This window comes from Pundamilia nyererei, unplaced genomic scaffold (assembly GCF_000239375.1).
Source record: "Pundamilia nyererei isolate P.nyererei 1_Seehausen unplaced genomic scaffold, PunNye1.0 scaffold00041, whole genome shotgun sequence".
Taxonomy (NCBI): Eukaryota; Metazoa; Chordata; class Actinopteri; order Cichliformes; family Cichlidae; genus Pundamilia; species Pundamilia nyererei.
Genome location: NW_005187442.1, coordinates 4,019,104 through 4,031,716, shown reverse-complemented (window position 1 = coordinate 4,031,716; position 12,613 = coordinate 4,019,104). Strand labels below are relative to the sequence as shown.

The following is a 12,613-nucleotide window of genomic DNA, read 5'->3' as shown; positions in this document are numbered from 1 at the left end:
CACACACACACACACACACACACACACACACACACACACACACACACACACACACACACTCTTACTAAAACATGCACCGTACAAAACTCTGTATCACCATGGTGATTCAGAATGTGGTCTGAAAGGGAGAAGTGGTGCATTATTATGGACCCACCAGTAGACGAGCACATACTGGTCCTTGTTAAACTTGTGAATAGTGCTGTAAAGCAATTACTGCCACATTGTGTTTGACTGACTAAATGAGCTGCCCATCCTTACTGTGGCATCCTGTGAGGGTTTTTTTTCCCTGCTGTATTACTTTAATATCCATCCTTAAGGTACTTAAGTGGCTCTAGTTATCTAATAGATATTTTGTTAACCTTATAATGTCTAGTAGAGTACTTTTGCATGATCCACATTTCAAAAAAAACTGTTTACTTGCCCTGCACTGCAACTTGGTCCAGCACCCGAGTTCATTCATTTTGCCAAACAATCTAACTTTACCTAACTTTGTCCTGATTGCCTGCCACTATCAATGAGCCAGAGCTCTGCGGTGGACATGGCCATATTAATCCTGCTGATCTATAACATAATGAGTATACAAGAGAAGGAAAAAAACTGTCTGAAGTAAGAGGAGTTTACTTTAGAGCAGGCTGAAGCTTAAGCTTTTTAAAAATGTTTTTAATATTTGTCGTGTTAATATTGGGCATCCACAATTGCATAAAGAGAAAGGGAAAAAAATATTTTAAAGATATTTTTAAATATAGCATTTTTTTTTTTAAAAAAGACTTTTGCTGTTGAATACCCTGGTAGTTTTAGAACACATTGAAAAGTCTAAGCTAAGAAGCTCCAATTTTGGAAAAAGGGTTTTGCTGGTTAATGTACTCTAAAGAGCCTGAGGAGACTTCATTCTCAACTTTACAGGCTGTGAGATACTCCCTATGACTAGATGGCAGACTGGGCTTGATGTGTAAAATTACTAGGCTCTCACGTAGCTGTTAATTAAATAACAGGGGATCTAATCTTTGACACTGCAGTAAAAATGGATAGACTCTAAACCCTAGAGTATATTCTGTATGCTGTATATGAGGATCTCAAAATTTCACAAAAATACCATAGTTTCCTATTTCTTTACTACTGCAGTAGAGTATCTGAAAGAAATGTAATACTAAAGAGTATGTAGCACTGAATGTAATTTGCCTTGTAATCTGACTTGTCTTCGGTTCCCTTCTGTCTTTGCTTTCTGTTTTCTCTCTCTACTGTTCTTCTCAGTTGCCGAGTTCCAGATAGAAAGAGTCCCCTGTCACCTGATTCCTAAGCAGACTGCTTGTAAGAGTCTTCAACAATAAAAGTTGGCCATCAACTAATTTCTCCTCAACAAGACTCACTACTGTAGAGGTACAAAATAATCCCCCCCCCCCCCTTTTTTTTAATGCTTAAAATCATTAGCGCCATTTATCCTTCTAGATTGTCTTCGTGTAAGCTGACCATTGGGCAAATCGTCTCCAGACATGACAGGCTTTTCATGACTGTAATGGTGTCCAAAATCCCCCCAAAGAGATGGACTCTCTGGGTTCCTACAATGATTTTATGTAGTTCTCTGTTTGGGACCTTTTTTTGGGGGGGGGGTTATGTTTTCAGAAATCCAATGCTGCTGTAAGGCAATTCTCATTTAGTTCCATTGTATGCACCTTGTATAAAATATAAATTAGATTTTTTGGTGAACTTTCTCTTAATGTCCCAAGTATTGCGATGCAACTATTGATAAGTGTTGAATTTAATATGTATATTGCAATTTTTAATTAAACCTTTTGAAGGCTCAGTGTTTGACCTGTAAAATTCAAACTCAGCCATTTTTCCATTGGTTCTTAAGCTTTAACAACTATGATAACTATACTACTATAGTTATTAAATATTGGTCTACAATAACTATTATATTACTAAAGAAAATATTGAATTTTTCCTGTTTACTTTTCCTTTTCTGTTTCCACAGCACTAAATGTCCCTTAGCCTCTTGAATCACTTCACTCAGTGGCCGTTATGTTGACCCGAATCTAATCTCATTAGCACCCCATCCTTACCTTTCCCTCCCATCTCCCCTCCCAACACCATTTCCCGACTCCGTCATGACCAGTCTGAAGCGCTCTCAAACAGAGCGCTCAGTTGGGGGCTCGGTGTCGGCTACCGATGAGTTCTACACTCGTCGTCTGCGACTGCCTAATGGAGGGGCACCACCACCTCGCAGTGAGAGCGCCCACATCTCCTCTTCTTCAACCACGGGCACCAACCCTGGTGTCCCAAAGATGGGGGTTCGGGCTCGTGTAGCTGACTGGCCACCAAGAAAAGATGGGGGAGGAGGGGGTGTTTGGCACATCACTGTGGAAACAGACTCACCCAGCTCTACCAACACCACTAGCTCTTCAGGGTCAGGAAGTGGAGATAGAGAAAGACTTGAAAGAGGGGGAGGAGGTGGTGGAGGAGGTAGTGGCGGGAGTGGTGGGAGTGGAGGAGGGGGGGTGTCAGCCGTCACAGCCCATAGCAATCTGTCAGCCAAGCTGGGTCACCTGATAAGCCCACAGGACTCATCCATGCTGCGCAACATCCACAACACACTAAAGAGCAAGATGCAAAGCAAGGGAAAGGACAATCGCTTCCTGTCACCGGATGGCTATCTGGGTTCCCCTCGCAAGGGCATGAGACGCATCCGCCAACGCAGTAACAGTGATATAACTATCAGTGAGCTCGACGGGGATGGAAACGAGGGCTGGTCGTTCTCCGGGTGGACACCCATGCACCGGGAATATGGCAGCACTTCATCTATAGACAAGCATGGTGTGTCAGGAGAGAGCTTCTTTGATATGCTAAAGGGATACCAGTCCGCTGAGGCCCCGGATCAGCGAAGCCCAGCTCCAGAAAGGCTAACAGAACTCCTTACTGTTGCTCCCATAAAACAGGCTGCTCTGGATCTGCCAGATGGACCTTTAGGTCCAGCCAGAGGTAGTCCTGCCAGTCGGCTGAAGGAACGAGAGAAGCATTTGAAGAGAAGGTCAAAGTCAGAAACAGGTGGAGAGTCGATCTTCCGTAAGCTGCGCAGTGTAAAGGTGGAGGGTGACACATCAAGGGCTGGCTCGGATGCTGAAGATGGTGGGAAAGGGGATGAGAGTGGACCACCTCCCAAACCCTGGGCATGCCAAAAGGGATTTGCCCATTTTGATGTTCAGTCTCTACTCTTTGACCTCAATGAGGCGATTCAAAGTCGGCAATCTGGAGCCAAACGCAAAAACACGACTACTGGTGCCTCCGCTGCAGCTGCCGCCTCTGCTTCGGCCTCGTCCTCTCTTTCGTCTAATCAGAGTGGAGTGTATGGGTCACCTTGTGGCTCCCAAGAAGAGCTAAGCAAGGAGGGGGCAGGAGGCGGTACCAACCCTGCCTTGGACCCTGGCGATGATAAGAGCAATGATTTGGTTCTCAGCTGCCCTTGTTTCAGGAATGAGATTGGTGGAGAGGGGGAAAGGAACATTTCTCCTGTTAAACAGGTAGGTCTGCTTGAGTAGTCATTATATTTTCTTAGATATATGCAAATATTGCAATGCATTTTAATATATAAAACGGTTTCTCGGGTTCTGCTGTTTTAATATTGATGCTGCAGTCTGCAGATGTGTATTTTGAAAACGCACTGAAAAGCGCTCAGATTTCTGCATATTTAAGATGTAAAGATAAAAATATGATGATGTGGTTTACAGCTTGCTGGCTTTACCTTTCCTTTTTATTAATCTTCCAGCAGGGAAGCATAGGAAGCGGTGGGAGCTCAAGCAATTCCTCTGGCAGTACAGAAGAAGGCCCTTTGGATGCCACCCTCACTACCCATTTTACCAATGCAGGTGTGGCTGTGTTGGAGGCTTCCAAGGACGGGCCTAGTCAACATGCCGACAGGTCCAAACGATACATTGTGGAACATGTTGACCTTGGTGCCTATTACTACCGAAAGTACTTTTATCTCAGAGGTGAGAAAATTGGATAGTTTGGGCTTTTTTGATTTGTAGTTCTTAAACTTTAGTGGGTGCTTTTCAATTTGTCTTACTGAACGTTTCTAGTCTTAGAGCAAATGCTGTGGACTGTATTGGCAGAAAAAATACAATTTGTAGTGTTTTAGACACTAATTAGACAAGGTGCAGAAGTTGTACTTCATTCTGCATTACACGTGAGAAAACCTGGGAACCAGCAAAGAGTCATTAGTAATGTTGCGAACGTTCTGTAAAGTTTTAATAGTTGATATAACTCAGCTGCAATACACATAGTGGAATAATTGCTCAGGTTTTCTTCCTTTCTGTAGTTTTATCTCTCCTGTCCTCTGTCATCAATTTATGTCTGCATCTGAAATCCCAATACTTTTCACCCTTAGAGCACTGGAATTACCTGGGGGTAGATGAGAATCTGGGCCCTGTGGCGGTGAGTCTGAGAAGGGAGAAGCTGGAGGAACACAAAGACCATGGACAGCAGTACAACTACAGGGTCATTTTCAGAACGAGTGAGGTAACATACATTCTGACAAATAGTGTGCCATCTGTCTGACGTGTTCACGATTTTGTTATATAATTATTATTTTTTAATTATGTTTTCATTCACCAGGGTAAGCTTGTAGCTTTTCTAGCTATTCCCACTGTGAAAGTTCATGTGAATATATCTGTCAGTATTTAGTATGCTCTCCTGAGTGATCTTCCTGAAATGCTTTTATGAATTCAAACTGTGTAGTAGTTGACATATAAGAACTGCTCCCTGCTTATTGATGAAGCCATTTGGGGGGAGACATTATAAAAGCTTCAGCTCAAGGCTGTCGCATACAGCTCAGGATGCTACCGCCTCTGCTCCTTGATACCACCTTAAATTACTGCCCATTTGATCTTTATAGTTTCCTCCCATTTGTTTAGTCCAAATTCTCAACTTTTTCGTGAATCCCTCTAGCCCTTGTTGCCATCAGTAGACACAGTAGAACCATAGATGCACGTCCTTATTCGCTGAGCTGAACACCCACCCACCATCTTTGTCAGCCTTCATCTTTGAAGGGCTGAGCTGTGCCATTTTGCAGCTCAACGACACTAAAATAGCACCTGAGGTATTTGAGTGAAGAAGGTAAAGCATTGCTTTTCTATTAAAGCGTGCCATGAGTAATAGCCCTTGCAATCTCTTGGGATGACGCACGACCTACTGTGCTATGTTTTCCTCTATTTTTCTTTCCTTCTCTTGCCTCTCAGTCTCTTCTCTAATTGCTATTTTCAGAGCAGGGAGCTTCACAGGTTTAGATATATTTGTGTGCCTGCGTGGGAGTGAGTGGGTTGCACTAATGTTGAAGACAAAAGTCCAGGGACCAAAGAGGACGACTGTCCTTTTAATACTGCCCATGATAAGTTTAAAGTGCTTTTCTTCTTTGGTTTGTTTAGTACTGAGTGCGCTGGCAGCAATTCTGGACTTTCCAAACACCACGTGAAGGCAAAAACACACAAGTGGCATGGGACCACTACTGACTAACAGCTGTTAGTTGATAGTAGATATTCAGATTCTGGACTTTCAACAGTCTTCCTGATTTATTCATGGATGTCCTCGTTGAGCTTTTTTTACCCCGAAGCCTTAGTATTCACACTGAAAGCTACAGCAGCAAAATCTCCACTCTATTTATTTTATTTATTTTATTTTCTCCCTTAGCCAGACACTTTTCTGCATTTTGCTTTCCCTGTACCAACAGAGAGTGGGAAAAAATATCTGTTTTTAGATTTTGTGGAAAAAGATTAATTTCATGTGTGATCCTAAACTGAATTTAATTGCATAGATTGAGGCCTCATCACAGGCTTCCTTCCAGTTTTCCCAAAATAGAGTTACTAGTATTCTACAGAGGGCTGGATAGCTAGTCATGTTGTTATTTTGTTGCCTGTTACAAAGAACAAACACACTGCGTGGAGCAGGAAGGAAGAGCCAAGAGAAGAATTATCTAACCAGCAACTAATCTGGACTCGATCTGACGGGTGTGCTATGAAGCAAGTTTATTTGCATTAATAGGATGGATAAGCAAAAGATTAAAACTATCAGCTTTCTCTTTGAACCTAGGTGTTCTTTATTTAACTCTTCTTCTTTTTTCTTTTTCTTTTTCGTAATCTCTTGCTTGAGTGCTGCCTGCTTCAAGACGAGCAGGTTATGGAGAGCTATGAAAAACACAAAGCACAGTCTTTTGGCACAGAGATAGAATTGCAGTCAAACAGTGTCTCGATATTACATAATTTCCCGCTATGCATTTAATTTCTAACATAAATGCTGCGCATTAAAGCTTTCACATTTTAACTTGATATATTTAAATATGATACCTAAAGAGGTTAATATGCTCCCATATTGAGGGATAAGTGGAAATCAATTCAGTTTTAGCCAAATCAAAGTGAATTTCATTTCAATCATTGAATGTTCTGTGATGAATACCAATAGACCAATCAAATCTCCATTAGCTGTGGAAGCAGTGTAAAACTGCACAAAGCATGAAAATGATTTAATCTGCACCATCAGCAGGAGAAGTGAAAGGGTTGCTAAAACTGTGACCAAATAGTTAAGCTGGATAGTGTTACGGTAAGACCACACACCTTTGGAGCGGAAGTAGCAAGTTCGATTCCCTTCCAGTATCCAGTAAAGTTCCTGGCTAGGCCCCCCCATGCCAAACACCAAGCCCTGGAATGGTGCGGCTACGCCTGCAGCCTGTCCACAGCTCGGACACGACACATTTCACTGCATGTTGTACTCTATGTGATCATGTATCTGACCAATAAAGCTTGTTTCTTTCTTAAATATTAACAAATGGTTGTGCCATATTGTAGTTTTCTATTTATAGTGCATTGTGCTTTTATATAATTGAATTTAAAAGCAAGGGTTAGAAATTAGCAACAGCTATAAACGCATGCTTCTGTGAGTTTCGTGCGCCGTATTAGAACCATGTTAAACTCAATTTTTCCTTTTTAAGTAAGTTAAAATAGAAATCTTGATATTTTTGATGGTTTGATTCGATACTGACATTGATCGGCTAGAATAGGCTCCAACAACCGTGAACTGGATAAGTGGAAGAAGATTGATGGATGGAGTATTAGGGTTTTTTTTTTTTTGGTTTTTTTTTTGTTGTTGTTCTTTTAAGTGAAAATCATAATGGCTTTGACCCCTGCAATTGTGTTTTTGTTGTTCTTTTCCTGCATTATGGGTGGTCTCCAGCTGAATACTCTGCGCGGTTCTATCCTGGAAGATGCTGTACCTTCGACGTCCAAGCATGGTCTAGGTCGAGGCCTGCCCCTCAAAGAAGTGCTAGAGTACCTCGTGCCTGAGCTCAATGTTCACTGCTTACGCCTGGCACTCAACACACCCAAGGTCACTGAGCAGCTGATGAAGCTGGACGAGCAGGGGGTAAGGAGATGCAGCGAGCACGTCTTGAGGTTTGATTGTGGGTTATGATGGGCCGGATGAATCTGCTTGATTAATTCCTTTGATTGAGCACATTTGATTACTGCTTTCCATTTAGTGAAAAGACAGTGTCATGCAGACATGGCATCTGCTGAATAGAGTGCGATCCTTTCGTGCATGCATTCGATCGGTCTTTGAGCCAAAGAACTTTTGCAGCTGGTAACCTGTACTATTGACTATGCAAAGCAAACGATTGTCATTTGGCATTTCATGAATTTTTTTAGTGTGTGGGTGTTTTTCTGTGAAGGGGATGTATCATTGTTGAACTAAATTCTTTTTATTTATTTTTGCTGTATCTCTTTATTTACTCCCAAAGACCGTTATGTGGAATTTATCTGAAGAAACTGTTTATATGCATGCTGTGTCGACGTGTGTCGATGCATGCACACACAACATAACCCTTAAAAAAAATTATATATATATATACTCAAAAGCTGATGCAGTTATCAGAAGCTGAATCCTCTGAAAATGTCAACATGATTTCTTAGGAAAATGGCACAAAATCACTACAGAACAACCCAAGGTTATTCTTAAAATGTCAACATGAGTCCTGCCTCAAATGTCAACATGGTTACTCTGACATGACTTCCACACAGTAATCTCCATTTGTTTCTCCCCTTTTCATTGGAATAATGTTTGTTCTCTCCGCAGCTGAGCTTTCAGCGAAAGGTGGGGGTGATGTACTGCATGGCGGGTCAGAGTAGCGAAGAGGAGATGTACAACAACGAAGCGGCTGGGCCTGCACTAGAGGAGTTCCTCCATCTGCTGGGCGAGAGGGTTCGTCTTAAAGGCTTCACCAAGTATCGAGCTCAGCTGGACACAAAGAGTATGTACATTTGCAAAAAACTGCGAAGTGCCAGTGAGGGTGTGAGGGAACCTTTATATTTGATCTTACGCTGACATTGATCCTGTCTAATCCAGCACAGCAGGTAGTAAATTAGTAAATTGGCACGCACGAAATAGACGTTCACATTGATCAAAAAGTGCTGAGTTCAGTTGCCCAGCAAGTATTTGATGGATTGGAGCATGCAGGGGGTCGTCAGAGTCTTTTAGATTATGTGTATACACACATGGGTTCAGTGCCTCAACTTGCATTGCGATAATCACATTAGATCTCATTCACATGTTAAAGGACTGGTCAGTGACTCCCTGGCATCTTCTGATTGCTAGAGAAAAATGTATACTCTCTGACCAGTTGGGGAGTGGTTGCTGCACCAAAAACCTCATTTAGATTGCTTTGGTCACTAACAGATAGAAGATGGCAACTTGCCTCTGAGTGGTAGTAAAACTTGAAAAATGTGTGATCCAAACTGGAAACTGGAGAGGGGAAACAAAAAAGCACAACTTTAACTTTGGAGATGATCAGGCTTTGTTTCTGGTTGCACTTTTTTGACTACTGTTCAGAAAGTAGTTGACAAGCGTTTGCCCTTTGTGTAGCACCGCACACCTTTTCTCATCCAACTTGGCCTAGTGGCTGTGGGCAACTTCTCGTACCAACTTACCAACCAGTCAGGGAACAAACAATTTTATGTAGTGACGTGGGGTTGAGGGGTTATTGACTGGTCAACATCTCAATGATTAGGGTTTTAGCAAATTATTTTATAGTTTGTCATCAATCTCCAGCAGCTGCAAATACTCCAGACTGTGTTTTTTCAGGAGGAGAGCTGAGTAAAACTGAAGTCTGTCCAAATGTTTCTTACAGTCATAGATCGTGCAGTGATGGCTAAATAATAGATTTTCTTCTTTGAGTACTGCACTAGTACTAAATACATTGTTTCCTTATAAAATGTTTATTACACTTTTTATTAGGATGAAGGTATGTAATGTAAAAAGTGAAATTCATTGTTGAGGTTGTAAGTTATTATAGCATTTAACTTGATTTAATTTCCTTGCCTTTGGCACCTAAATTTCTTGCAGTTTTCAAAACATTTAATTATGAGCAGATGGAATACACGTTTTAAAATTTTCTGATCCTGTTCCCCCCGTTTTCAACTCCAGTCCCATTAAATCCCCCTCACTTCCTTGTCTTCGTTCACCGATTCTTAAGTTTCCTCAGATGTTTCTTCAGACATTTGACAGATGGCCTTTAGTTTCAGATTACTGTATTTTCTTTTGGACACTGATATTGATCCTCTGTGGTTGTGCCCTTCTCCTTTGCCAGACCACCTGTGTTTGTTCCAAACAGAATTGATGTCCACTTTATTTTTGCTACCTCTGTGACATTTCCAAGCCTGTGTATGATATTATGTTATCCATATTATCCCTGCATGAACCAAGCCATTGCCCAATACCCTGTGAGACAAAAACTGCCCCAATCAATTTTTGCAGGATGTGTAGCCTCTAGCAAATTAAATACAGCCATGCAACGCCCTCCTTAATGAATGCGTGTAATTAATTGAGGTAATGTAGCCGTTTAAGTACGGCCTTTAAATACCTTGTGACTGTTTGGCTCTCTAAATGGAAAACATCAACAGCCTAGTGAGGTAGTGCAGTGGCTCCCTGACTGTAAAGAAGTGAGCGTGTTTTAGGGCCGTCTGAACAGCATATAGTAGAGACAAGCATGCGGGAAGAAAGTTTTAGGGTACTTGAACAAACCTGTCATGGTGTATTTTCCTGAAGTATGAGACATTTACGTGCAGTTTTCTCCTTCTCAGCTGACTCAACTGGCACCCACTCGTTGTATACTACTTACAAGGATTATGAGATCATGTTCCACGTATCCACCATGCTGCCATACACACCCAACAATAAGCAACAGGTATGTTAATTTATAGGGCTCAGAGCTTGGATACACTAAAATACCTTTGGATCCACCAGCAAGTTGTGGCTTTTCATTAGAGAAAGTAGTAATCCATGCTATGCACATTTTTAGAGTTAACATGATCCTGTTCTTTGTGTATATAGATGTAGTCAAGGAGGACATGCAGAGGTTTGGTAAGACAGAGGAGGATGCTAGAGGATGGTGTCAGATAGAGGCAGATAATTCACTGTGGCGACCCTTAAAGGCCGAAACAACAGTGGCTCAAGTGTTGTTGTCTTTTCCTCTATATGTCTAATTAATTATGTTTTAACTTTAGCTTCTCTCTTTGAAAATGTTTTCCAGTTGCTGCGGAAGCGACATATTGGGAACGATATCGTCACGATTGTGTTCCAGGAACCCGGGGCGCTTCCCTTCACTCCTAAAAACATCCGCTCACACTTTCAGCACGTCTTTGTGATTGTGCGAGCGCATAACCCTTGCTCCGAAAACACCTCCTACAGGTGAGATTCAAGAGTACACCAAAATAAACTGCGTGTAAATAAAAAATATAGGGCTGTAGAGGTCAGTTGGAACATTCCCTTCTATGTCTTTTCATTACATTAGAGGTTATCTAAGGCCAGTGCTTTACCTGCCTTTTCAAAATGTCTGGAAAAATACTGCATTTGAGGACTTGCATGTGATTTATGATTCACTTTTCATCACAGCAAAAACAATAATGCTCTCATCCTTCTGCTCAGATTGTTGTACGGCTCTCGTTGCCTTTGCAGTTTCATCATGGAGTAGGCCGAGAGTGTTGAGAGCCCTCTCTACAACTCGCGATTTATTTCCCCGCTGTGAGAGGGTGTAATATTAAATACAATGTACAAGTCTGAAATAACTTTTAAGTAATTATTTATATTCTGCCTTTGCAGTCTTTCGTGTTCGGCGCTGTTCAGATTTGAAGGGCATTTCATTTAGCTCATTCCTGGCTCTGTCTTTTTATCTCGTTTTCTGTCATTCTCTCTTATCTTGCTCTCTAGGACTCTGCCTCCCTCTTCCACTAACGACTGTTTTAATTGCTGTCAGAGCACATTGTGTGAGGACTTAATTGTCCCCCATGGGGCTACTTCACTACTAAACAACAGCACCACACATACACAAACACAAAGCAGCCAATAATGAATTGAATAGAAGAAGAGCAAGTACTATTGACATGTGCCTTATGCGACTCACAAACGCAAGTTAAGTTTTTTGAAGTGTAAAGGAGTTTTCTGCACACCATGTAAAGGTGAAACATTAGCTTTCAAAAATAAATTATGATTCATAGTCACCACAGGAAATTGACTGAGTCATAAGATATTAAGCAAAGGTGACCTAAATGCTTTGAAGCTTTGGTTTGTTTTCTTAAGGTTTATGAAGACGGGGGCATACACACTTGGTATTGAACTACTTCACTGTTCTGTTCAATTTGTCATTTTAAAAGTGGGAAAATTCTGGGTTCACCTGGCCTTGCACCTGCTTTCAAGCATTTAGAGATCAAAACATAACTATTCTGCTCGCTCAATGTCTGCTCTTAGTGGAAGTGTAAAAAAACAATTTCTTTTGTTTGATATGAATAGAGCAAAGTACAATAAAATAGTGTGTAACCCCATTTAATGTAAACCAGGATGTGTTTTCTGTTCACTGCTCTAATGCTGCTAGTATCTTGTACAGTTAAATGTAATTGCGTGTTAATACAAAATAGGCTACTCTCAAATAATGATATTTTGATGGCTGCAACCCAAACTGAGTTTGTTATAAGACCTAGTGTATGAGCCAAAGGCATTAGAGTGCTGCCGAAAGCGATACTGTACGCGTAACTGAAAACTGATGGAGGATTTCCTTTAAAGGATTCTACTGGCATTTTCACTGTAATCAAGAAATTAGGTAATTTGAGTTCACTCTGTTAAAAAAGAATAATGCAGAAATCTACAGATGTCTTCAAGGCTGAAAGCCTCTGTAAAATACAGCTGCGGAGAAATGATGCGTCCTCACTGGAGAAGTGCGATACTTAAGTGCTCGAGTAACAGTTTATTTTAAAGGTGTGAAAAATGGTCTCTTTCCTACATGGCTTAAGGTCAAGTGGGCACAAGTGTATTTACAGTACAGTGCAAAAATCTTGAATTACCCCTCGTTTTTTTTTAATATCTTGCTTCTAAGGAATAAGACTTAAGGCACATAACTGATGGGGCTTGACCAGTATTATGTGTGCACATAACAGAAATCCTGATACTTGTTTTCACACCACAGTTTGAACGTGATCTGACGTTGCGAGTTTGAGCTAAAAACTTCCCGTAGCCACGTATGCTTTGCATTCTGGGATGCGGTAAGTTACTATAGATGTGTAACAGTCAGCATGGATGGGTGACTGCT

At 41.3% G+C, this 12,613-nt stretch overlaps 1 protein-coding gene across 2 annotated transcripts in view; it reads left to right on the top strand.

The window, feature by feature from the left end:
* Positions 1-12,613, top strand: part of sipa1l1 (signal-induced proliferation-associated 1 like 1) — an 89,816-nt gene that overhangs the window by 55,387 nt on the left and 21,816 nt on the right. For both annotated transcript variants that reach the window (XM_005731165.1, XM_005731164.1), the window contains 8 exons: positions 1,252-1,377; positions 1,973-3,515; positions 3,761-3,983; positions 4,382-4,512; positions 7,216-7,404; positions 8,113-8,287; positions 10,116-10,219; positions 10,565-10,722. In XM_005731165.1, the coding sequence (XP_005731222.1) occupies positions 2,106-3,515; positions 3,761-3,983; positions 4,382-4,512; positions 7,216-7,404; positions 8,113-8,287; positions 10,116-10,219; positions 10,565-10,722 (2,390 nt within the window). In that variant the 5' untranslated portion in view covers positions 1,252-1,377; positions 1,973-2,105. The remainder of the gene's footprint in view (positions 1-1,251; positions 1,378-1,972; positions 3,516-3,760; positions 3,984-4,381; positions 4,513-7,215; positions 7,405-8,112; positions 8,288-10,115; positions 10,220-10,564; positions 10,723-12,613) is intronic.